The sequence below is a fragment of the Ochlerotatus camptorhynchus genome, unplaced genomic scaffold (genome assembly GCF_037179485.1).
Source record: "Ochlerotatus camptorhynchus isolate MF236.1 unplaced genomic scaffold, CSIRO-AGI_Acam_v1.1 ptg000530l, whole genome shotgun sequence".
NCBI lineage: Eukaryota > Metazoa > Arthropoda > Insecta > Diptera > Culicidae > Ochlerotatus > Ochlerotatus camptorhynchus.
This window is the reverse complement of record NW_027041014.1, coordinates 3,198,156-3,224,967: the sequence shown is the minus strand read 5'-3', so window position 1 is coordinate 3,224,967 and position 26,812 is coordinate 3,198,156. Positions and strand designations below refer to the sequence as shown.

The following is a 26,812-nucleotide window of genomic DNA, read 5'->3' as shown; positions in this document are numbered from 1 at the left end:
AGCAAAGGTTCCATCCTCAGAAGAAAGGTTTCTGTATTTGCTCATTTTTTATGCGTTGCTTCCACCTTCGCTCGAGCGCAGCGCTACTGTGTCTGTCGCTCGGGTTCAGGCAAAGTTGCCAGTCTTCGCTTTTAGTCTCATGCGCATGGACGATACAACGAGAAATAGGTTACATGCATGTACTCACCATTCACTACCTATAAGGTTTATGTCGCTGCAGATTGATGAGGAGACGGCGGCGCGCGGTACCGAAGCTGCAAACGCACTACTTTGGCCCAGAAACTATCGCAGATGCGATCATATGATGCGGATTGATCTCACTCACCAGAAGCGCGGGCTTACGCGGGAACGCGACACATGCGTTCGTTCGTCCGTGTGGTGTGACTTGGTTACAATTTTTAATTGGACCGTTGGTTTGGTAGTACATATTTACTTACATTCAAAACAAGACAATATTGCATACAAGAAACTGAAATACAGATTGAAATCACAATGAATACACGTATACCCTATTCCTCGCTCTCGCCTTCTCCTGCTTTTTCTCTCTTGAAGAGAATCAATAGGGTACAGGAATCAAAACAGTAACAGAACCTATGAGGATAGCACACACGCACGCTAGTAAGTCGACCTATTTTGTGATCTAGGAATTACTACATTTACCTCATAAACTTCAGGATCCACACACTTTGCCGCCCACTGCATTTCCCTAACTACAGTTTGCCTAACTTGTCACTAAAGGGAAATAGTTTAACATTCCTACTGCACGCAAACCAAAAATCTATTACAATGAATGTTAGTTCCATTTCCTATCATCCTCTGTTCATGAACATCGCAACGAATGTTAGAAATTGACCATGCAGGCGATGTAATGGTTTTTTGTCTTTTTTATTTCATGTTCTATCTGCGCTTTCGACTATACCAGTAAGCTTGTAGAACGACGCACATTGTAGAACATTGTAGAACGACGCACACACTTGCCTCGAATCTCTCCAGCAGAAAAAGCATACGAAGTCGAGTATGCGAGAAAATGAACGCTTCATATTTTCTTTTAGGCTATCCTTATTCAGAAGCATGGAGAGAGCAGGTCTGATAATTGCAACGATCGTTGTTCGAGTCCAGTCGGCAATCTGTTTCCTATTTTTTTTTTCGACATAACTAATTTACCTCTCTAATACACTCTACATTTTTCGGTCTGCAATTTTCTTGCATTGGACTGCAGCTAGGTATATCGCCTCCTCGGTTCATGCGTCTCCACTAACATCCTCTGATGATGAATCCCACATAATTGTAAGCAAATCTTACATCCCCCGGTTGGGTGTGGGGATTCTCATGTTGCTAACTACCTGTTTTAACAAGTGGCTGTTTTTATCATTTACCATCACACGCAAGGAGTATCGCTTCAACCCAGTGTAGATGAATTGCGTTTGTTTTGAAAATCTTAGCTGTTACGTACGAGCGGAATGAACAAATGAGTTCATTATACATCAACGAGTACACGTTTGTTGATATTCTCCAGTGCTTGATTATACAATCCAAAATTGTCAAAATCAGAAATGATCCTCAAAAGCAATATAATCAAATTCATTTTGGGCAAAATGATTATTTTGAATATTGTCGACTTCAGAGCCTAAAACCGGGATTTTATCATCAGTCCACCTTGAGGCAATAATTTGCCATCGGTTTGTTTGCTATATTTGAGTAAAATGGAAATAATCATTTTGCATTTGATCCTCAAAATCATCCCCACCAAGATGAAGACGAATATTAATATTGACAACAACGGAGGCGATAATGAACATCCAGCCACGAATGAAGAAAAACAAATGTTGACTACGATACTCAGAGGTTGCCTTGATCAAAAGAATGTTGTTATGTCAAAATTCAGCTTCATGCAGGTAGTTGGTCTATCTGTTAAGGTTGTCTTCATTTTCAGCTATGTTGAGTGTAGAAGGAATTATTTTTATCAGCACTGGTTTTAACACACCACGACACGATATAAGAACCGACCACTCTTGCCTCTTCCACAAGTCGATTCTAATTGAACGATCCAAGCTAGGACATTCCTCAGTTAGCCGCTAGTACAGAACTTTGCCCCCGGAATCGTGGAATTGAATGAAGTCCAATTTAACGAACGCCAAAATTCTAGCAATTGTGCACCGGATTGTTAGAGCTTCGCAGCATCTCTTTCTGACGGGCTGTTCAAGTATCCAGAGAATTTCTTCAGGGGGAGGGCGCAAAGCCGAACGGACATTTGGCGGGTCGATGTCCACTTCTCGACGTAGTCACCACCGACAAACCGACATGAATGATCATACAAATTACAAAGGAACTTGTGCTCAAAGCACAAAACTGACATCTGCCGCCGTGTTCGCGGAAATTGTTTATCCTATCCACGAACACGCGTACAAAATGTATGAGTTGGTTCGTGTCTAATCTATTTCGGACAAATTATTTTTATCTAGATATAAAACATTTCTATGGTTTTGACAGATGGGATCGATGCACATTTGAAGCGGCCGTTATGGATTCTCGATCAGGAGTTAAGTTTAAGTTTCATGTCGGTTTGTCGGTGTATTCACGTCGGTACGCTGAACAGGCAGTTTTATTTTGCGCTTGCATCTGAACGCAGGGAACTCATTTTGTATGACAGTTGCAACTCTCGAACTGACGCGGTGATCATTATTTCACTTTTAAAACGAAACTTTCATGCAATTGAATGAAATGACTGAATTGTATAAATTTGAATTCTGTACAAATAACTAAATACATGGAAAGCGTACTTGTTACACTGTGAGGGTCTCATTTCCTCATGGGATTTCAGTCCACTGAGTCGCCCTCAAACTAATTTTCGGTCTCTTCTACACATAAACCCGTCCTGAAGTTTCATGCCAGGCAAATAAAACCGTAACGAGTGGTCCTCTTCGTAGGTGGCGCTTAAGTTACTCGTTTTTGAGACAGGAAGCGTATTCAGTGGTCGAAATCTCGCAGGTGCGAGGCACGCATTACATGATTTAGAACTGTGTTTCAAGCAGATTATGCTTATTAGACTGATGCAAAATTTGACTTTTTCGCTCCACAGTGCTTAAATGGTTTCAAATCGGGTCCTGATTAGCCTCCCAAAGTTACAACTCATTTGGTTAGAAACAGACTTCGCACAAGCCATTTGAAGTTTACATGTAAATTACTATGGGAAATCTCAACTTTTTGTTCATTGCCTTCTAGTCTTTTTCCATATTAAGCTGCTAAACAGTTCGATAGCCATTATTGAAGAAAATTTTCTCAGCTACAACTTTGCTGAAGATTGTTTTTATGTAAAACGAGACAGGAAAAAGTTATTAATTATTTAAGAGATTGGTAAACTTATGACATGATCAAGCAGCTGCTCTGTAGGCAACACTGTATTTTGCAGTGTGACATAGTAGCCATGATTTTTGTGTCCTATTCAACGCCCCAGAAACACCAATGTTGCCTGCTGAGCAGTTGATTGAGCATGATCATTAGACATCAGCGCATTGAACCATTGATAACTTTCGATCCTTGCATTTAATCAAAAAGTGGTCTTCGGCAAAGTTGTAGGTGGGAAATTTCCTACAAGTACAGTTGAAAGCTTTTGAAGCAGCCTAATATGGTGAATTATAAGATAGACATGAACAAAAATCTTGGTTTTACCATAATAATTCCCATACAAACTGGTTTGTATGGTACTGGTCCCATACAAATGGTTTGTGCCATCTCAGTTTCTCACCAAAGGGGTTCAAATTTTGAGAGGTTAGTAAGAATCCGATTTGGAATCGTAAGTATTGTGGAGCGAAAAAGTCAAATTTTGCATCAGTCTAATGCTTATTTAGCAAGATTTTTTTTTTTTTTTCCTTTATTATAGAGATTTTTAGCCATAGGCTAGTTCATCTCTTAATTTATTTAGCAAGAGCTATTTGCGCGTGTATACGAATATATCCCGAACACGGTGTGCCTACTGGGATGTAAACTGCCGGTAATCGCAAGTCAGTCCCATCTGCATTTTTATCAATTTTGAGTTAGCATCATTATTCAGTTTATCTTTCTATGTTTTTTGAGATGTGCTATAGAAAAAAAGGTGGTTTGTTCAAGAAAAATTAAAAACAATACCAAGTCAAACTGTCCCACAGCGAAAAGTTACCGCAAGTCAGTCCCATTTGAAAAACACATGTTAGAATGTTAGAAATGTTAGACAACACATCGCATCATGAAGTTTGTCTCAAGACAGATTTTGTCCACTTCCCCTAGGGTATCTGAAACAAATTCGGATGTGGCCAATATAGTTCTTAAGATACTCAGTTTGACAGTTTCTCATATGATTTGATGTATCGCTTGATGGATTTTGATTTAAATAGGATTTACCACTTCCCCGGGGATACCCGGAACATGTCTGGGTGTGGCCAACATGATGCTGGTTACTCATCATGACTTTTATTGATCTTATTTCTTATGTGAATTGATTTATTGCATGGTGGGTTTGGAACGTTTATGAAAAGCTCTGGTCTGATGAAGACCCATACTCAACAGAATATGTAACGGCAATTGCTCTGGAACCAGCAGAACAAATCCAGAAACATGGAATAACGTTCTATAGGACCATGGTATCTTTCTACTGTCCAATACTGTGCTCAACTAATGTGGCATCGTCATGGAATTGTGATTGACTTGCGGTTATTTTTCTCATCGACATTAAATGTAATCGCAAGTCAGTCCCACTCAGATTTTGGCCATAAAATAAATAATCACGATATGTTTCCAATATTTTTTTTTTAAACATAGATGCATTTTTTCACATTTTACGTTTATTTTTAAATTTATCCCTCCAAAATAAGTGTTAAATCAGAAAACTGGTAAAAACTTTGAACACCGTTTTCTCATTTCCAGTTTTCTACAGATGGGACGGACTTGTGATTATGGGCATCAGAAAATATATTGTGTCGTTGCTTCAATATTGTGTCAGTTCAGTCCCACTGCCAATAATGGGGTATGCCGTATTTAAGTTGATTATTCTTTTGCTTCACAAGCAAATGATCATAGGTTCAATTATCAGCACATTCACTTAAAATAACAACGCCGAGACGGACGTTTTGTGCCAAGCGTAGCTGATGCATACCATTTCAGGTCTGAGGGTTTACTAACAGTTCGTGTATTTTTTCCCACGCAATACACACAGACATGGTCTGATCTCATCGAGCTGAGTAGATTGGTAAATATATGACTCTCGGATCCAAAGCCGGTTTTTCAAGCGGTATGTATACCCTTCCTAGTAAGTAAGAGTAAAACACCCGGATTCTACAATCAAAATCCAATATATTCCGAACAACGCCGACAACAACACTTGCTCGGTAAAACAGCTTCCACTTGTCAGAGAACTTTATCCCGGCAATGGCAAACAGAAAAGCCCCTCTCTCAATAATAGCGGTTTGATTCCGGAATCGAATTCCTGTCACCATATCATAAATCCCCGCTGCTGTTGCCATCGGGATGTTCCATGGCAACCCAGCGACATCCGAGCACAGCGAGCGACGGTACAAATGAATGGAAGATTTCTAATCAATAACTATGATTAAACATAAATAAAAATCCTGGTGCGGAACGAGTCGTCGGATTCTTTTTTTCCGTTTCCGCTTCGATCCGTTCTTTGCCGTGTAACTCCCAAAGGTCTCATGCTTACTTCTGTGTCTTTGTCGGAAATGTACGGAAAACGTCGCTCCCCCGGTTGTTATGTACACACTCTGTATTTATGGAAACGTGATTTATACCGAATCATGTAGCAATGTCTCTCTCTCTCTCTCTCCCTCTCGGTGCTTTGCTTCCGTTTCCAGACCGGATTCACGTTCCAAGTTACTTATTTTCTCAATTACTTTACTTCTTTTTTTTTATCTTGCAGGTGATGGACGACCGCTGGGAAAGCGAAGTGATCGAGTACGGTGCAATCAATATTACCGGCTTCCGGATTGTGGACACTAGCCGAAAGTACGTGAAGGAATTCCTGGACGGCTGGAAACGGCTGGATCCGCTGACATCGCAAGGGGCCGGCAAGGAGCTCATCTCCGCCCAGGCCGCCCTGATGTACGATGCGGTTTTCGTGCTGGTGGAAGCGTTCTCGAAAATCGTTCGCAAAAAGCCGGATCAATTTCGGGCGTACACCGTGCGCAACCGGGGCCAACCGTTCAACGTGCCACCGAACGGGACCCGGCCGATGGATTGCAACATGTCCAAGGGATGGGTGACACCGTGGGAACATGGTGATAAAATCTCCCGCTACTTGCGGAAGGTAAGTCTTCGTTCTGTTGCTGCTCTTAAGATATTTCCACCTGGAAATTCCCTTGAGCATCCCCACGGATATCACACCTCATCTTGGAAGCATCAGCGTCAGATTTATGACAGCCAGTACTGCACTCCCGATGCGGATGAAAAAGAGAGTGTCTGTTCTGCGTCTGACTACGTCTACTGCTGCTGCTGCTGCTACTACCGAGATGTGTTATTTATACCGCACAGGTGTTGTGAAACATATCTTTTATCTCTCACTACCATACCGCACGTAACTACCTTTTTGCAGGTGGAAATTTCCGGCCTTACGGGAGACATAAGATTTAATGAAGATGGCAAACGGCAAAACTACACACTGCACGTGGTCGAGATGACGGTGAACAGCGCGATGGTGAAGGTGGCCGAGTGGTCCGACGAGAACGGCCTGACGCCGGTGGTGGCCAAGTACACCCGGCTGAAAACGGACATGAACTACGAGCGGAACAAGACCTACATCGTAACGACCATCATCGAGGAGCCGTACATTATGCTCCGGCAGCCGGAGCCGGGCGAAACGCTGGAGGGCAACGATCGCTTCGAGGGCTACTGCAAGGATCTGGCTGATTTAGTGGCGAAAAAACTTGGCATCAACTGTACGTATCCCTGGGCATCCTCTCTTATTGTTGCAACGGGAGCCGGGTGTCGTAGCGCAAAAGCCCCGGGTGATATATGTGCCCTTAGTGTTTATTGTTATTTATACTTTTCAAAGGGAGGAGGGCTGCTGCTGTTGCTGCTCCGGGGTTTCTTGGTTTCACACAGGAGAAGCTAAAGTGCAATCAGTATGGTGTGCTGGGGAATTTTATGGTCGAAGGAATTTAATTTTCATTTCAGAAAAATCTATTTAATGACGGGTGGTTTTTACAGAGTACTCTGCTCGCCGTTCCAGGGCAAAAATGACGAAAGGTGGCTTATGAACGAATTGAAAATGTAATGCTGGTGCCTTTACGTGATGACTGCACACGACTAGATGGAGCTTGGAGTGTGTTTTAGTGCGATGATTTGCCATTGCAAATGGAATTAAACATGATTTCAAGCACGATCAACTTGGCCATTGGACTCGTGACTTTAAGCGTGTGAGCAAATATACCATATTGACCAATTCCACGCCAAATCGGTCAGTCACCAAACTGGACTATCTTCGATCTGGATGATACTTGGCACATATTTTCAGTATGATAGACCAAGTATTTTCCGCAGGAGAGGAGACCATTTTGACTCAAGGGTAATTTTTGAAAAGGGCCCATGTGTTTTAACACACCTTCTTTAAAAAAATGTAGTTCGAAAACAGTTGGTTGTAGAAAAAAAATTACTAAGAAGGAGTTGTAAGAAACTAATAAAGCTTTATAAAAAAAATACACAAGGATTTTTTTTTTACAAAAAAAAATTAAAAATAAACGCCAAATTCAAAGAACAAAAAAAACGTATTTTTGATTTTTTTTTTATATTTTTTTTAATAAAAATTTCAATACAAAACAAAAATTTTGAAAACAACTCCAGGATGGACAAACTTTTAATAAAAAAGTTTTTCTAAGAACAACTTTTAAGACATTTTTTAAACTTTCATTATTTACGGCAAAATGTTCAGTTTGATGATTATAAAAATCATTTCAAACGATAGTGCTCATACCAATGAACTTCCTAAATATAACCGTTTTCGAGATATTTCAAATTTACTTTCATCATAATCAATTTTTTGTAGAAAATATGCCCTTTTCGTAAGTTATACGTGATTGTCCATCAAATATGATAAGTTTTGCAAGATATGCATGTACTTACCTTAAACTTACCCTTGCACCAATAGACTATTTATTTTTTTTCATAAAAGTTTAGTTTTTATTGTCACTGTTTTTACAATTAGTTTTCTATATTTAGATGAAAATTTAACTCAGCTACATCAATTCTACCGTTACTTTCATTAACAAAGCAGATGTAATTAATAAAAAGTTTAAGAATTTCCACACGTTTCGTATTTCCTATTCCTATTAAGGTAGGTCTCACCAGGTCTTCAAATGTGAGTCGTCTCCATCCATCCAAAATGCCTGTTATCCTCTGCTGCAGGACCGTCCAAGCCGGGCCAACACGAGTGCAGGTGCAGAATTTATGGAGGAGAGTAACCGCCGTTTGATTGTCACAATGTGTAGTTCTCGTCCGCCACTCGCTGCATCACAAATAATAGCTTGCGATGCTCGATCTTCTCATTGACCAGGAGGTACAGTCTCGTCCGCTGCGCTGAAGTGAGCTGCTTCGCCGCAATGTTGCGCCACGTGCGCGGCCAGTTGGTTGTCGGGCTATTACGTTCCACCCTTGGCAGGTCGGTTTGGAGAACGAAATGTCGGTGGATTTGATCGGCGGAGGGGTTTTGTTGGATTTAGTGGGGAATTTGGTAGGATTATTTTGAGGTCAGGAAGATCTATAGAGATTGCTGGGCGGGGATTTACGTGGAGCAGAAGGGATCTATAATAAGGAAGGGAATCGATCTCACGAAGGTGCCGGTTAATGGCCAACGACTTACATTTTAGTGCTGGTAGATGCAACTTCAGTCCTCCGTCTTCTCTGCTCCGTGCTAGCTGCATCATTGGGACGTGGGCCACCATTCCTCTCCACAGGAAAGTACCCATCGTTGATGTAATTTTCGCCATGTGCTTGGCGGCAGTATTGACGACAGGTACCATATCCTGGAGGTGCCGAACGTGTTCAGCATGATGACTCTTTGGTGCAACGTTAGTGTCCGTAGAGAGTGCAATCACATTTACTGCGCGAACTTCCCTACCTGTGCATCCCAGTTCAACGTCGTCATCAGGCGGATTGAGTTTGCGAAGACAACACCCAGAATTTTGACTACATTCGCTGTTTGCAGCCACGGGGTGATGATCGCGTTGCCTTCGCAAAACCCAACGTCAATGGCAATAGCTCGATGCGAGTGAACCATTCATCGTCTCGATTTGCCCGACCGATGTGACGATGACGCTGATATCATCCGCGTAGGCCACTAGCAAATCATTTCCGCACGCTTGCTCGAGTCTGACCACCAGTGGGTAGAGGTACAGCACGAAGAGGTGCATGGCCAGCGGGTCCCCTTGCCGTACGGAGCGTTGGATTTCGAGCGATTGGCAATCTGCGCCCTAGGCGAGTAAGAGAGGTGACACAGTCGGAAGAAATGTTAGTTTGTTTACTAAAAAGAACCGCCCATTTTGTTATAGCAAGTTTTGCTATAAGAAATGCTCCTCGTGTTTATTAGCGAAATTCACATCAAAGATTGATTAATTGTGTAGGAAATCAGTTTGGCACGGCATTTGTGACCAGCATACACCTTCCGGTCGTATGAAACAGGTCAAAAACTGTCCAAATCCGCAGATAAAAAATTTTGTTTTGAATTTCTGTATAGCAAAATAGTGAACTTTTCGTCAACATTAACGGCAAAGAACTCACCAACACTGGGAGACCGTGAGTTCCTGCCCACCTGTCATTTCCCATCTCGCACTGGCATATCATGTGTCCAGAACAAAAAGCTTCTGGTCCAGAAGAGCTACGCTAACGTGACGAAGCAAACGGGTCCACGACCGCAACCAAAACCAGCTGGTCCGAAACCAGTCAAGCCGAAACCTACCGCACCACCAACGGCAACGTGCCATCGGTAACTGCCCAACCAGCCAACACCAGCACGGCTACGGTTGACCTGTTCAAGAAGCCCCCACACGCGCAAGCAAAGCAAGAGCGGGAATGGCAACGAAACCGACGAATCTTCCACATCCACGAGTAGCAGGCGGGACAGGGCCGACCACCGAGTAAACCGCGCCGGACCAGCGAGGACGAAGAGCGGGGTGAAGAGAAGCTTCCATAAATGGCTCTCACATCTTACAACGTTGCTTCCATCAACATCCGCACCATCACGAACCCTACAAAACTAAAGGGTGCACGACGTTAGGCATACGGTCGTTAGGCATACGGACGTTAGCCATAATGTACGATAGGCATAATGGACGTTGGGCATAAAGGACGTTAGGCATAATGGACGTTAGGCATAATCTACCGGATGAATTCCAGAAGGATGAAAATGGAGACCGTCTATTGATTGCTGACTTCGGTGACAATAATGAAAGAGCCTTAATTTTTGGAACTCATGAACGACGTCTTGGATAGGCAAAGTATTGGGTTACAGATGGTACGTTTGCCACAGTTCCTTGTTTGTTTCGGCAACTCGTCACTGTTCATGGAAGTATCGCTCCCTCACATCAGCAGACGGTTCCGCTAGTTTTAATTCTGATGACAACAAAATCAGAATCGTTGTATCGAAAAGTATGGCAGGAAATCCTGGAAGCAGCAGGTATGTTTTTTTGTTATTGAATGAAAAATCACAGAATTCACCATTCTTTATTTCATGAGCTGTTCTTTGAGGAAAACCTTTTCTTCTTTGACTTTTGCAATATGTGTGTAAGAATATATTACAACAAACGTGTGATTTTTTTATTTCTAGATGCGATTGATTTCAAGATATAGTTCAAAACTAAGCTGAGTTTTCATTGTAAGATTACTTAACCACTATCGCTACTAATCATGGATCTAAGTAAATATGTAGATACGTCACTTATGATATGATAAATAATGGATTCCAAACTGTGCTTATTAAATAAACTATGTTTGTTTAACTTGTATCATTTTTTATTCAACGCTAAACCTAATTTAAGCATTGTTTACAGGTTTACAGGTTAAGCAGGTTTCTAGAGTTGCACAGCAGCAAGGTATTTTATGCCTAACGTCCATTATGCCTTACGTATATTATGCCTAACGTCCATTATGCCTAATGACTTTATGCCTAACGTCCACTATGCCTAACGTCCGTATGCCTAACGTATTTATGCCTAATGGGGTACACTCAAAACTAAATGCGCTCCGAACCTTCATCAGTAGCCATGTAATTTGCAATGCTTTGGTTTTAGTGCTGCAAATGAACTAAATGCAATGCCATTTTTACTAACTTCTTGAAATTAAATAAAAGCTTCTCGCTATGTACAAACTAAAAGTCGCTTTTGAATATGGATCTTCTTCTTCTTCTTATTCTTCTTCTTCTTCGCATTTCAAGCTTATTGCATATCGCATATTAGCTTATTGCGTGCTCTCAACTTAGTGTTATAAATGCACTTCCACAGTTATTAATTGAGAGCTTTCGATGCCTGTACCATTTTTGCATTGGTATAATTATGTGGCAAGTACAATCATACTTCTATGCCCAGGGAAGTCGAGAAATTTTCCAACCCGAAAAATTCCTAGACCAGACCGGGAATTGAACCCAGCCACCTCCTGCATGGTCTTGCTTTTTAGCTGCGCCAATCTTACCTTCCTTCTTCACTGAAACGTAATCGTTTAGTCGTGGCGTGGCTCTGCTTATCTGGTCGCTTTCGAAGAACTGCATCACCTCGTTTTTAATTTCGGGATCCAAACCGTGTCCTAACCTTTCGTTGGGGGTGGCCAATACTCCTTTCCCGTTTGCCAAGCATCTAGCTTGCAATACAATGTATTTATTTGTTTCAAACTCGTCCATTACCGTTTGCGTTGATCAAGATTTCGGCCAAATCGTCAGAATTCTTATTTGATCGTCTCTCGATGAACCTGGATCAGCAAATCTCTCCTTCAGTTGTCCGATCATCTCATTGTGTTCCGCAGCTTTCAATTTTAGTTGCTCCAGGTCATCTTCTTCCGCTTGAAAACCGAAGATGCGTTTCTTAATGCCATTGGTAATGTCCATATACTTTGTCCGGGGATAGTTAACATTCTGGAATTTCGAATCACCATTAACTTATGAAAATGCCTTATTTTCTACAAAAAATTGATTTTGATGAAAGTAAATTTGAAATATCTCGAAAACGGTTATATTTAGGAAGTTTATCGATATGGGCACTATCGTTTGAAATGATTTTTATAATCATTTACTAACATCAAACTGAACATTTTGCCGTAAATACTGAAATTTTCAAAAATGCCTCAAAAGTTGCTCTTAGAAAAACTTTTTTATTGAAAGTTTGTTCATCCTAGAGTTGTTTTCAAAACTTCTGCTTTCTATTCAAGTTTTTATAAAAAAAAAATTAAAAAAATCAAAAATACTTTCTTTTTGTTATTTGAATTTTGAGGTTTATTTTTAATTTTTTTTTTGTAATAAATCGAAAAAAAACTTATATAAATAAAATATATAATAAAGTTGTAGGAAACTTATTAGTTTCCTACAACTCCTTCTTAGTAATTTTTTCTACAACCAACTGTTTTCGAACTACATTTTTTTTGCACACATACACATAGGCCCTTTTCAAAAATTACCCTTGAGTCAAAAGGGTCTCCTCTCATGCGGAAAATACTTCGTCTATCATACTGAAAATATGGGCAAAGTATCATGATGGGGTCTATAACCGATCTTATTTAGAAGATTATCTTATAAACTAGTTAACCTGCAAATTTCAGCGTTGGATGCGGGTTTTTAAAGCGATTTTATTTGCAAAATTACCTTATAAAATACTACTCCTGCAAATTTCAGCATTGGGTATCGAGGGGTACCTAAAAGCTGACTAAAAGTAAATTGGTAGGCACAAAATGACCTGTAATTTGTTATTCAATAAGTTTAAAAAGTCCATTAATGATTGCTTTACAGTGCTTTTATTAAAACATCAAAGTTACAGCATTAGACGGTTACATTTCTCCAGTGCAAAAGAAATCTCGAACCTTCCTCTTGATGGCGCCCATCAGCGCCCGCACAGTGGAAACGCACACGGAATCAGCGCATTTCTTCCATTTTGTCCGCATTGGCTGGATGGCCTTGACTGCCCCACCGCTTCATCGAAGTCGCTGCTTTAAAATTGCCCAGTATTTTTCGATTGGTCGAAATTCCGGACAATTCGGAGAGTTCATTAACTTGGGAACAAAATCGATCTTGTTGGCAGCATACCACTTCAGAACCACCTTGTAGTAGTGGCAGCTGCCCAAGTAGGGCCAAAAGATGACTTTGCCCCTATGCTTTCGGATGAACAGCAATACACGCTTTTTCAGGCATCTTACGATGTAAACTTGGGATGTCATTGTCGAGGATGTGACGAATTGTTCCATTTTCAGGCCACAAATCATGACCTTCTTCGTGAACTTTTCAGCAAACACGAACTTGAATTTTCCCGGCACATCCCCACGTCCAGTCGCGATGTAAAACTTTTGACCGGGAAGCTGATTAAAATCGAGCCTGACGTACACTACCGATCATAAGTTTAAGGACACCCCCAAAAAACCATGCAAATATGTTTTGTTCAATGATCTCTCATTTTACGTTCAATTTGCGATCTCCAAAGGTTATTTGAATGGTATGAATGGTATAGCATAAGTGTTCTACTACTACTTTTATTTCAAAATTTGGCCAACCCAATTCTGAAAAAATCAGTCACGATTCTTCAGAGTAAATTTTGAAAAATATTTTAACTTTGGGCTTTTAGCACACAAAATTTGAAAATAATTTTGAACAATTTGCCTACGAGGAAAGTTCCATTCAATACCTTTCAAATGATCTAAAGAGAACGAAAATTGGACGTAGCATGACAGAGATAGGAACATAACAAATTTGTCATTTTTTTTTGGGGTGTCCTTAAACTTATGATGGGGAGTTTATGTTTCGTCAACGATCGAAGTGCAGCTTTTTGACCATGGAATTCTGCTTAATGTGCCGGTTCGAACTGGCTTTTTACGACTTGTTTCCTTCCCTGGCAAGGATTTTCCGCACCGTTTGAAAGTTGGCGTTGTACCTTCTGGCCACATTTCGGATCGAAAGACCGGGGTTGGCTTTAACGCACCTTAACACCTTGCTGCGCAGCTAACGATTCCTGGTTCCAGTTTTTCGTAGGTCCGCTGATACATTTCCACACTCAGGGTTTTCTTGTAGGTTTTGAGCACTCGACAAACTGTTGTTTTCGACATCTTCAGCACTTTAGAACCGGACCACTCCGGATTTTCCAGGTGTTTGTGCACAATATTATTTCTTTTTTCGAGTTCCATTTGACGTTATTTCTGAACGCGATCGACTACTTTGATCAAACTTGCACCAATTGTTCTCTACAGAAGTGTAAACAAACCACTTTCAACGATATTCGATTCCCAACACTAGAGGCGTGCTAACGGCGCGCCAGGGGTGTACCAATTTACTTTTAGTCAGTCTATACACAGTTTGAAAAAGTAGTGTAAATTTATGTTATGTTAAATGGAGCGTCATTTATCATTCAAATTTACATTCTAGATCACGTAAATTTTTGAAACATGTCATGAGATATTTCATACATTATATGCAATCATCCATCTTTGAAAGCAACATTTCTTGCAAGTTGATGGCTTACGTAGGTAGATGAAAACCATGCAATTCGCTACCTGGGGCTGCTATGTGATAAGTAGTATAGTAATATTTCAATTCAACGGTGATTATTTTAAGGTGCGTGAAAAAATATCGAATTGCTTTATTTCCATATTCTCGAAAATACCAAGGGGTAGGTAACTCAGCACAGTGTACCAAAAATACAATAGGGCACACCATGGCTCACTCTTTGGCACTGTTTGGCACCCATGGTACATATTTTTTTGTGATTTCTAAAGTATCTGGCATCACTGCATTATTTCGGCACAAGCGCAGTAAGGATGTGTCAAAATTTTATTGTTGACGCAAACAATTTTCGCTATCGGCAACAAATAATTTCGCCGGAGCCTCCAACTTACCCTTACTGCTATGATCCGCAATCGCAGCAACGGAAGATGCCGACATCACGACGACGACCGGGTGGATTTAATATGAATCTTTGAAAGCCAACGCAGGAGTGCAGAAACTGTCATGGAATTGGGAAGTTTATGCACATCTGTATTGACTACCAGATGTTTCACGGATTGTGAAGCAAAAACCCTCACTACCGTTGCCTGTTGTAGAGATCCAGGCATAGATACGCTATCCGGCACACTAACAGAACTACAAACCGGTTGAATCACCAGGAATCATTTAACGCTCAACCTGGACTAGTTCAGGATTGATTAAAATAGAATCACTGCTACACCGCCACTAGACATTCAATCTCCGAATAAAAATCATTGAAAATTAATCCAAAAATGTATTAATTAAAAATCAGTAAATATTTTTTTTAAATAACTTACTGACTTATTCGACATTGGACATGCTCATCCTCATCTTCACCATCCAATATCAAAAGGCTGTGTGGCGACGTGGACAGTCCCGTCTGGCTAGAGCAGATATTTGCATCTACGCAGGGACGATTTTGGGAAAATTTAACCACGACGAATTGATTTCCAGCGTCATCCATTCCGCCTCCAGTAGCTCCTGGATGGTGATCCGAGTTTTGGGATTCTTGTCAACGGACTTCCTCAACGTCAACGAAAGGGTTCCCTAAGAACAACAACACATACAGTGTCACGCAGAGAGAACACATTTCCAGTTCAGGGCAGGAGTAGCGTTTGCCTACCAACACTTCCGGACTGCAGTACCATAGAGGTAACTCTAAGACTAGAAGGTCCCGAAGAAACGTGCTCAACTTTTTGGCTCAGCTCTGGTACTCTTTTCGGTCCCAAGCTAATCGATTCACCCCTCGAAACATAGGAAAATCCACTAACCCCTCATTTTATCTGTCAAACTTTCATAGCGAATCAAAACAAACATTGTGTAGTACTATAATTTTGACTAGAATGGGGTACGTTAATCGTTTGCTTGGGACCAATAGGCTAGTCAAGTAGTGATCCAATTTAAAATCGTTAGTTTCGTATTGATTGTTGGCAGTACTCCGTCGTGCCGTAGAAGGTAGAAAAAAAGTTGGCCTTCCTGTACGAACGTCGCCGATCCGAAGTCTATCAGCTTGATATGGTAATGGTGATCGATGATAACGTTCTCATCTTTGATGTCCCGGTGCAGAATGTTCAATGAGTGCATTCCCAATGTTCCTCACCAGCGTGTAATGTTTGCTGTTCTCTCCGTGGATCAAATCTTCATCGCACTGTGACATACGGAAGACCGAATTGGGCCGGTCCGAGTACTGGGCAGCAGCAGTATTCTTGATGGGCTGCCCATTCTGTTGATCTGGCGTTGACGTGACCATTGTCTTCAACAGCTCGTACGGTTTGATATAGAGCTTTTAGACGTTTAATCGGCGCACACTACTGCACCATTTAAATCGAACTAGTGCAAGCAAGAGGGAAACGGGTTATTGCGAAACAAACCGTACATTAATTCATGTGTGCTAGGTAGAAAAAGACGTCAAAAAGGTCTATGCAAAAAAAAAAAGAAATTAGAATTGTCAAAACACCGGATAGTCAAACATGCAATTATTCACACACACAAAATCAGTCCGATGACATGGCACTCTCGGCACAGCGCGGCACACTTGAAGCACACTGAGAAAAATGTTGGCGCAAAATAAGTGTGTAGAGTGACCACCCCTTGGAAAACAATGATCATATCGATGAGTCGTCCAAAACATTTTCGTTGAAAATTTTCTGATGTTTCGGAAAAAAATATTCTTGGAACTGGATAATCCCGATAATCGACTACAATGTGCATTCTTCATCAGTGTCATTCTCACTAAAGACTTATCAAAATCAATCCCTCTTAAGTACTCATACCCTAGGTAAAAATAGATAAAAATGTCATCTTGACACTGTTTTTGAAACCAATGGCAGCCATTTTGGCTTCCAAAACGGAGTCGGACATCAATTTTTGTCATCTACACGTCGTGTCCGTTCCAAAAATACACATATTGTAGGGTATTTACCACTTTGTCTGAACCCAATGTCCGCCATATTGGATTCAAAAATGGCGTCGGACATAGATTTTTAGTATCTAACGGTCGTTTCCGTTCCGAAAATACCCATATGTCGTGACCGGACCGAGGTTTCCAGCCTCGGCCACAGCTACGCCAATTAGCGATGCAGCTACCACGGGTGCGGCTGCTTCTATTGCTGCTGTTGCTGTTTCTGCTGCTGCTGTTTCTGTTGCTGCTATTTCTGCTAAATGACTTCAACGAGCTTAGGTACTTCATATGTATACCTGCTAACCTATCAAAATTCTCTAACCAATGAGATTCCGTTTACATATGGACTATCACGGTCACTCGATTCTACTCATTATTTATTCAACATTAACTCTATCTACTACATCATATTGTAAGGTATTTGGCACATTTTCTTAACCCAATGGCCACCAGATTGATTTTTAAATTGGCGTCGACATCAATTTTCGGCATCTACACGTCGTCCTCGTTCAGAAAATATCCATATTGTAGAGTATTTGCCGCTTTTCTGAACACAATGGGCACCATATTGTATTCCAAACACACGTCGGATATTAATTTCCAGCCACTAGACAACATCCGATTCCAAAAATGCCAATATTGATGGGCATTTGACAGTACTTTTCACTTCTTATCAAACTGGAATCCACCATCATGGATTTCAAAATGGCGTCGGATATCGATCTCCGGCCTCTAGACATCACCCCGATTCCAAAAATTCCCATATTGATGAGTATTTGACAGTATTTCCCATTTTATAAGAAACCGGAAGCGACCATCCTGGATTTCAAAATAGCGTCGTCTAGACATCACCCTGATTCCAAAAATACCCTATGTATGGTATTTGATAGTATTTCTCATTTTTAAGAAACCGGAAGTCACCATCTTGCATTTCAAAATGGCGGCGAGTATTGATTTCCGGCGTGTAGACATTAGCCCGATTTCAAAAATACCCATACTGATGGGTATTTGACAGTATTTCCAACATTTCATGCAACTGGAAGCCGCCATCTTGGATTTTAAAATGGCGTCAAGTATCGATTTCCGGCGTCTAGACATTACTCCGATTCCAAAAATACTTGATATTGATGGGTATTTGACAGTATTTCCCACTTTTTATGAAACCGGAAACCACCATCTTGGATTTCAAAATTTCGTCGTCTAGACAAAACCCTGATTCCAAAAATACACATATTTATGTGGATTTGACAGTATTTCCCACTTTTTATAAAACTGAAAGCCACCATCTTAGATTTCAAAATACCATCGAAAATCAATTTCTGGCGTCTAGACATCACCCTGATTCCAAAATTTTTCAGGTATTTGACAGTATTTCCCACTTTTCATAAAACTGGAAGCCACCAAAAATCCCATATTGATCAGTGGTTTGACATATAGCTGAATACACGTACTCAACATCAAAACAACATATCAGTGCTAACATTTGAAAACGGCACAAAAGCCATTTGTAAACAAATGGTTTGTGGGCCCTTTACTCACTACTTGAAGTACACCAACGCGACACAACAGCAACATCGGGTAGGGGAAATTTACCCCTTCCTGACGATGCTGTTGGTTTGCGTGGGCGTTCTTCGGGTAGCGAGTAAAGGGCCCACAAACCATTTGTTTACAAATGGCTTTTGCGCCGTTTTCAAATGTTAGCACTGATATTATATCATGGTACCGCTCACAACGTTGCAGATGTTCGGTACGCAGCAAACTTAAGCGATATGACAGCCATATCCATCCCCTGATATTGATGGGTACATTTTGGATATCAAACATCCTTATTCTAAACTTAAACTGTTCGGAGTACTTCGGATACTATGGATAGGAAAATAATTGATATGATTGATAATCACCAAGTTACAATTATCCGGATAATTTTAAATTGGATATTATCGAAGACAACATATCAAGAAAACTGGCAACTTTGCCTGAATCCAAGCGACAGACACAGTAGCACTGCGCTCGAGCAAAGGTGGAAGCACATACACAAAGCTTTCTTCTGAGGATGGAACCTTTGCTATCCAATTCTATAGAAGCATTTACCTTTGAGCGGCAGATGACGCAAGTGTACCTGTCTCATACCTGCTGTATGAAAAAATGGAAGAGTTGCCAGTCTACTTGCCATGCTGTCTTCGATATTATTCGGAGGGAAAGAAATATGGATAGGGATACACTCCGTTTACTTCTGTCCACTGTATAAGTCTATCCGGATAATTATATTATCCATGCCTATCCGGATAATTTTGAAGCCTGTGACAAGATGGCATTGTTTATCTGCTGAAAATTACAAACAAATCGTTTTGGAGAAAAATCAACTAGGGAAATTTACGTATTCTCGTCAATCTAAGCAGCTTCCGCACTTCTATTAGCATTTTCTCAGTGTCACGCACACATATGACGTGTCTGTTTGTTTACATTCATCTGCTGCTAGCTATTCTATCTATTTTAATCAACAAAACTGTCCAAAACGGTTTTAATACGTTTTTAAGGCGCTCCAAAAATCTCAGGTGAGTGTGACTATTGTCGGCAGCCTCTTTTACTTTGGCAACCTTTCCGATTAAACTGCGTGTTAACCAGCTGTTCTATTATCGGCAACTATAATTCAGCCGTATTTTGATGTGCTTATGCTTCATTTGAAGAAACACCAGGCATAACAGGTTTGCTCAGTCGTAAAAATGTATTGGGATTGAAGCTGAAAGACTAAGGAATCGTTTAAATACATTCAGCGAAGTGTTTTAGTAAGAAAATACATCGAAGTTAACGTTTTTAAATTGTGGTTGCCGAAAACAGTCGATGGCTGCCGAAGCCATCATTTACCCTATAAGCTTTTTATTTTATATGTTGTTATTTTTTTTAGAGTCTACATATGTTTTTCAAATAATCCCAGCCTTCAACATTTCCGAAGCAACAAAACTGATCGGACAACCCATTTTCGAGTAACTATTTTCTGAAGATGAGCTTAATACTTTCTATGGACCCTTTTCAAAAATAAGGCTTGATTCAAAATTGCGATTTAAAGATAGAAAAGTGCACTTTTGGACAAAAAGGACCGTTTCTACAAATTTTCATCCAAATAAAAGAATTCACGAATAAATGGATTAGTGAAAATAAACCAATTTTGATGTAACCGGATGCATTTGAATGGAAATTTAAAGCAATCTTATCAAGTTAATTTGAAAATGATGTTGGCTTGTGGCCACCGGAGATGTTTCGGACTTTTAGGGTTATAAAGTCTTGCATCGCTTGTATTTGTATTTTGCCTTAATGGAAGTTTATTTGAATACATATATTTTACTGATACTAGAATCAATTTTGAATTCAATGCTGACCACAGAGATCCAACATTTGTTGAGAAACAACTGAGATCTAGCCATTTCCTTGAAATCAGTTCCGGTAAAGTGACCAGTAATGCTAATCTTTTGAATCACGTCAATATGAGTATCTATCCTAATGATTTTTAAGCGCTGTCTCCAGAATCGTTTTCAGCATCACAAGTTGCGATGGCCATCCTGGAGCAGGTGCTGGGTTCCCCGTAGGAAATGGCCAATTTAGGACATGACCGGAACCATATCAACATGGGTGTTAAACTACTCCAAGGAAACCGGGACATGCTGAGGGACTTAAAAAAGCTACCATTGGTATTGGTTTGACACTCAAATTGATAAGGTTCCGATCATGTTACAATTTGGTCACTTCTCCCGGGGGCACTCAGAACCTGTTCCAGAGTAACCGGGGCAAGCTGTGGACATGGAAAAATCATGAGGGTTGGTACCCATATTGACCTTCCTTAGCTCAGTTGGTGAAGGCGCAGCTACAAAGCAAGACCATGCTGGAGGTGGCTGGGTTCGATATCCGGTCTGGTCTAGGAATTTTTCGGGTTGGAAAATTTCTCGACTACCCTGGCCATAGAGTATCATTGTACTTGCCACACAATTATACTAATGCAAAAATGGTAGCAGGCATCGAAAGCTATCAATAAATAACTGTGGAAGTGCAACTAGAACACTAAGTTGAGAGCACGCAAGAAACTAATATGCGATATGCAATAAGCTTGAAATGCGAAGAAGAAGAAGAAGAAGAAGAAGAAGAAGAAGAAGAAGAAGAAGAAGAAGAAGAAGAAGAAGAAGAAGAAGAAGAAGAAGAAGAAGAAGGAGAAGAAGAAGAAGAAGAAGAAGACCCATATTGACGTGATTCAAAAGATTAACATTACTGATAGTGTTATCGGAACCAATTTCAAGGAAATGGTCAGATCTCGGTTGTTTCTCAAACAGATCTTGGATCTGTAGGCAGGATTGAATTCAGATTTTTTTCTTGTGTCAGAAAAAAAATATGAATTCAATTCGTTGTTCATACCCAAGCAAAATACACGCGATGAAAAAATTCTGTTTTTGATACATCCCCAAAAACCCGAAACATCTCCAAAAAATTTCAAATGATATATTAAAACTGCTATACATTTCCCGTCAAATGCATCTGGTTTCATCAAAATTGGTTTATTTTTCGAAAAGTTAATGATATTTGAGCTTTGACAAAATTGTGGCTGTCTCAATCCTTTGGTCTATCCCCTGTATATGAATAAGGATGAAGGTATTTTACCATTAAATTTGAAAAAAATAAGCTTTAAAATAAAGATCCATGTTCAACCAAACATTCAGCAGTTCAAAGCTCTGTGATAATTCCGTTCAAACTGTTGCATCGTTGTACGCACCGGTATCGCATTACTCATTACCTTATTACCGCATTTCCAAATACGGCCAACACACCAAGACCGCAACCGCGCCACCGCCACCAGCAGCACCAGCAGCAGCAATTAAAAGTTTCATTTCCGGTTGCTGTGGCAGAAGCTGTACTGCTTGCTCGGCCCGCCGCCAGTCGGTTTGGTCTCAACTCCATGTACATTCGCCAGGGCATTCATCTTGACCGGGACCTCGCTCCATTGTTGCTATTGTATACTGTATCCATAAGCCATTTGGCAGTTGCGTGCATCCCATAAATCTAATTTAATGTTTTACCTTTTGCCCTGGTTGATGGCTTCGGGGACTGCTGCTGCATCGGACGCACTCACTCACACAGACGAGCTACGCATCGTCAAGGACGGCCAGTACGGCGCCGAGAATCCGGAGGTGAAGGGCGGCTGGGACGGAGTGGTCGGCGAGCTGGTCCGAAAGGAGGCAGACATCGCAATCGCATCGATGACAATTACCTCCGAGCGGGAGCGCGTTATCGACTTCAGTAAGCCGTTTATGTCACTCGGCATTTCCATTATGATCAAGCGGCCGGTCAAGCAGAAGCCAGGCGTGTTCAGCTTTCTCAATCCGCTGTCGAAAGAGATTTGGGTAAGAGCCAAAACAACATTAAATTACCTGCCGCCGGCAAACATTTCATTAACTATCTCTCTGGTCCGGCCGTCGGATCGGGCCTGGGAGGAACACATTCTGACTAACCTAATGCTGTTTGCTATGTGCGACTGTCTGTTTGTGTCTTTCTTGCCTCCGGCTGGATTTCCCCATCATAAACATCAATTTTCCCCGGATGCGAACTCGGACGACGCCCGGTAGATATGTGTCCTGTTCAGCTACGTCGGCGTCAGCATCGTCCTGTACATAGTGTCACGCTTTTCACCATTCGAGTGGCGGCTAGTTAATTATAACGGTAATTAATTTTCGAGCACCTAATTCCATCCTGTAGCTTTTTCATTTCCCATTAACCTAGACAAAGGAAATACGTTTGGCCTACTTGCAGGCGAGCAGCCGGACGCCGTCCCGCAGGCCACGGTGAACGAGTTCAGTATACTGAACTCGTTCTGGTTCGCCCTGGGCGCGTTTATGCAGCAGGGCTGTGACATCTCGCCCCGATCCATCTCGGGCCGGATCGTTGGCTCGGTGTGGTGGTTCTTCACGCTCATACTCATCTCGTCCTACACTGCCAACCTGGCGGCGTTCCTCACCGTCGAACGGATGGTCACACCGATCAACTCCCCCGAGGATCTGGCCTCGCAGACCGAGGTCCAGTACGGGACGCTGATACATGGCTCGACGTGGGACTTTTTCCGGGTATGTATCAAAAACCTTCAGTAAAATGCTAAAAATGTTATTGACGTATCAGTGGCGGTTCTTAGTAAAGCTCTTCAGTGCTTCAGCCGGATTTCCATTTCCGATTACAAAAAATGTTCAAAAATCAGTAGATTTCCTTTACATCTAGATAGAGCTGGAATTAGGGCGTAACAGCTTTTGTAAACAATGACTCATCTCGATGATCTATGAATTCAAGACACGCCCACGCACACCAACATAACCATCGGAAAACTGAAGTCTTCCCTTACCCGATGGTGATGTTGATTTGCGTGAGCGAGCCTTGACCTTCTAGAAATCATCAAGAGAAGCCATTGTTTACAAAAGCTGTTACGCCCTAATTCCAGCTCTATCTAGACATAATTTATTTCAATTATGATCAGTATAAATTCGCAGTTTTTACGAGTTTGAACCACCAAAACTGATTTATTTCTCACTCACAAATCCTGCCCAAGCTGAAGAGTTGTTGCTCCAAGAATATGTCAAAGTACGACACCAAAATGTCTCTCAACAGGATGAAAGAAATAGAATTATTTCTCTATCCTTCCGAGAAAATCTTCTTACGTCAATCCACGTCGCAACCCAAATCTCACGTTCTTTCCCGTTTCTCTATCTTATCTTGCTCCCCCCCCCCCCCCCACCGCAGAAATCGCAAATCTCCCTGTACAGCCGCATGTGGGAGTACATGAACTCGCGAAAGCACGTATTCGTCAAAACCTACGACGAGGGAATCCGGCGGGTGCGGACGTCCAAGGGCAAGTACGCACTGCTGATCGAATCGCCCAAGAATGACTACACCAACGAGCGGGAGCCGTGCGACACGATGAAGGTGGGCCGCAATCTAGACGCCAAAGGATTCGGAATTGCCACGCCCCTGGGATCACCGCTGAGGTAAGTGCTTGTTTGCCATACATGACCTTCCTATAGATACTCATGTGCTATAGATGTGCGGATGTCAGCTGATGTCAACTGTCGGACTGTCAAATCGTATGGGAATTGCTCGTTTGGATACAAAATGTGCACATCTATTACATGAGTATCTATAGACTGAAGGCACGGTAAATGTCAGAGTCAAAGGAAAATCCAGTGGGTGCTGGTGTAGCTTTTGTTTTGGTGATGAAATTATGGTTACGCTCTACTGAGGGACGGAGAGGGGGTTGGTGATGAAAAAAAAACTTTCACCATACATGTTGGAAAGCGTGCCGAAAAGCAGCACCGTCCATTGAAGCTACTGATGCTACACCTTTCGGAAAATTTTGGAAACAGAGAAGAAGAAACTTGCAATTCTGAAAGCTTTTAGGCTATAAGGACGATAGTGGTAAACTTTGATAGAAGAAGCTTTAGATCGGTATGGCATATGCATGATGATAAAACAGTGTGAGGTTAAAAGCTCATTGCAAGAATGGTGTATGGTCGTTCAGACCAACTCAAAATTGAGAGTTGAGTCCATTTCGGATCAAAGGATTTACTCACTGTGTTTTTTCAGAAAAAAACTTCTTGAATATGAGGAATATCCATAGAGTTTTCATTTATTCTATTAGTATACTCCTAGGCTGAGTAAAATTTCAATGGATTTTCCTAATATTCGAGACATTTTCTTGGTTTTACACGGCTTTTGCCCGAAACATTCAACTCACTTTTAAGTAAATTCACTCGACTCAATTTAGAGTTGGTCTAGATAGAGCTTAAATAAGGGCGTAACAGCTTTTGTAAATAATGACTTCTTTCGATGATTTCTAGAAAGTCGAGGCTCGCCAACGCAAATCAACATCATCATCGGGTAGAGGAAGATTTCCTTTACCCGACGATTATGTTGGTTTGCGTGGGCGTACCTTGAACTCTTAGAAATCATCGAGAGAAGTCTTTGATTTCAAAATTTTTTACGCCCTAATTCCAGCTCTATCTAGAAGTATGCAGCCAGTCTATACCCAAGTAACAATTTTGGTTTCATGAGGGTTCTGTAGATCATGATTTAGACTTGTAGCATGCTTTAAAACCACTATTAAACTTGCAATGTTACTTGGATAGCAAAACTAGAGTCGGTGTATAATGAGTCACGCCAAGAGTGAAGCCAAGTTAACCTATTAAACTGTCAAACCAGCCACCTATCGTGCAAAGTAAACAAACATGACGATGCTTTGAAAGGTTCACGAAAGGAATTGCAATAAAATATAAAATATAATCGACGAAATGATCATAAACACGCAGTGAGCATTCAATTGTGATGGGATACGTTTGATAATGATTAGTAATGAAAATGTCAACTATTTTTTGTTAAGATAATTTGACAAAATCACTGATATAATGGTTTACTACAGCCGCTATTTTTTTTTCTCGCTACACAGATAAAAATCCTGAATTTTAATTGTGATGTAAACATTCATTCACGTAGACTTGTATTTCATTTCACGCAACCGAGCAATTAGCAAACAATGTTGTTTACAAAGATGGGCTTTTGTATACAATATTTGCTACAAGGCATGAAATGTGTCACAACTTTACATGATATATAATATAAACGTATATGATATGTGACGCTCCATTTATGTGCATCATATTGAACAGAAATTTACACTACTTTTTCAAACTGTGTAGAAGTCATTTGAAGTTGATGTAGAAGTCCTCTGTTGCCAAGTGAAAAGAAAGGGAATCCTTCGAAAACCGTGATGCGAGTTCAACTGTTTTTCTCCTTGCGTGACTCATTATACACCGACTCTAAGCAAAACGATACAGTGGTTCTCAGAATTTCGTAAAAAAAATGTAGTTTTGTTCCTTATCACAAAATATAAGACCTGTATTTTTTTATTTTTATTATTGGGATTCCCATTTCGCTGTTAAGGTGGTCCAAAAAACTGTTTTTTTAATATCCTATATAAACCATTAAAACCATAAAAACTCAATGTTTTTCAAGAGAAAATCACATTTTTTATTATTATATGTTTTCTAAAAAGTATTTTCAATTACCTTTCATTTTGTATTTTGATCTTTGAAATCGGCCGAGTGGCTCAAAAGTAATGTATCGTTGAAATAAGACATTTTTGAAAAATCGATTTGTTGGGCCACCCTAACTTGGAAATGGTTACCCTAATGACAAAATAATAAAAAAAATACGGGTCTAATATTTTGCAAAATTCTAAGAACCATCATATCATTTTGCGATGGAATAGCTAAAGTGTATCGCAAAATTGAGCGAACACCCTAGTGGAACATTTTTTGAAACATTCTGAATAGATATTTTTTAAATCTAGGTGGTTGCTTAAACAGATGTACATTGATATATCGTTTAAGTTTTGGACATTATTGGAATAACCTGTAAGAAGTTAGATTTATTTTAGTTAAACGCACGATTTGCAACTTTTTACCTAGTGGACAAATTTTAGTAAAACTAGGTTAATATGAATGATCTTTGTTATGAATAAAAATTAGCTAAATTTCAAAAAGTTAAGTTTATTATATTTTAAGGTATAAAGGTTTTTCAAGGGAAAGGCTTTTTTCTCAAATAGCTCTTACTTTTAATGAACGCAACCAAATAAGCCCAACACTGTACCAATAATTGATAAATTTATGATGATTCAGCAGCTAGAAATCCAGAAACTTATCTCTTTAAAT

The 26,812-nt window shown here is 40.6% G+C and overlaps 1 protein-coding gene across 2 annotated transcripts in view; it reads left to right on the top strand.

Annotated features, from left to right (window-relative positions):
- GluRIB (Glutamate receptor IB) overlaps nt 1–26,812 on the top strand; it is a 502,734-nt gene that overhangs the window by 454,537 nt on the left and 21,385 nt on the right. Inside the window, exons 5-10 of one of the 2 annotated variants that reach the window (XM_065236157.1) lie at nt 5,906–6,292; nt 6,578–6,920; nt 22,206–22,468; nt 22,691–22,784; nt 22,875–23,185; nt 23,850–24,094. In XM_065236157.1, coding sequence (XP_065092229.1) covers nt 5,906–6,292; nt 6,578–6,920; nt 22,206–22,468; nt 22,691–22,784; nt 22,875–23,185; nt 23,850–24,094 — 1,643 coding nt within the window. Of the gene's footprint in view, nt 1–5,905; nt 6,293–6,577; nt 6,921–22,205; nt 22,469–22,690; nt 22,785–22,844; nt 23,186–23,849; nt 24,095–26,812 lie in introns of both variants that reach the window. The other variant, XM_065236156.1, reaches the window with a different exon arrangement.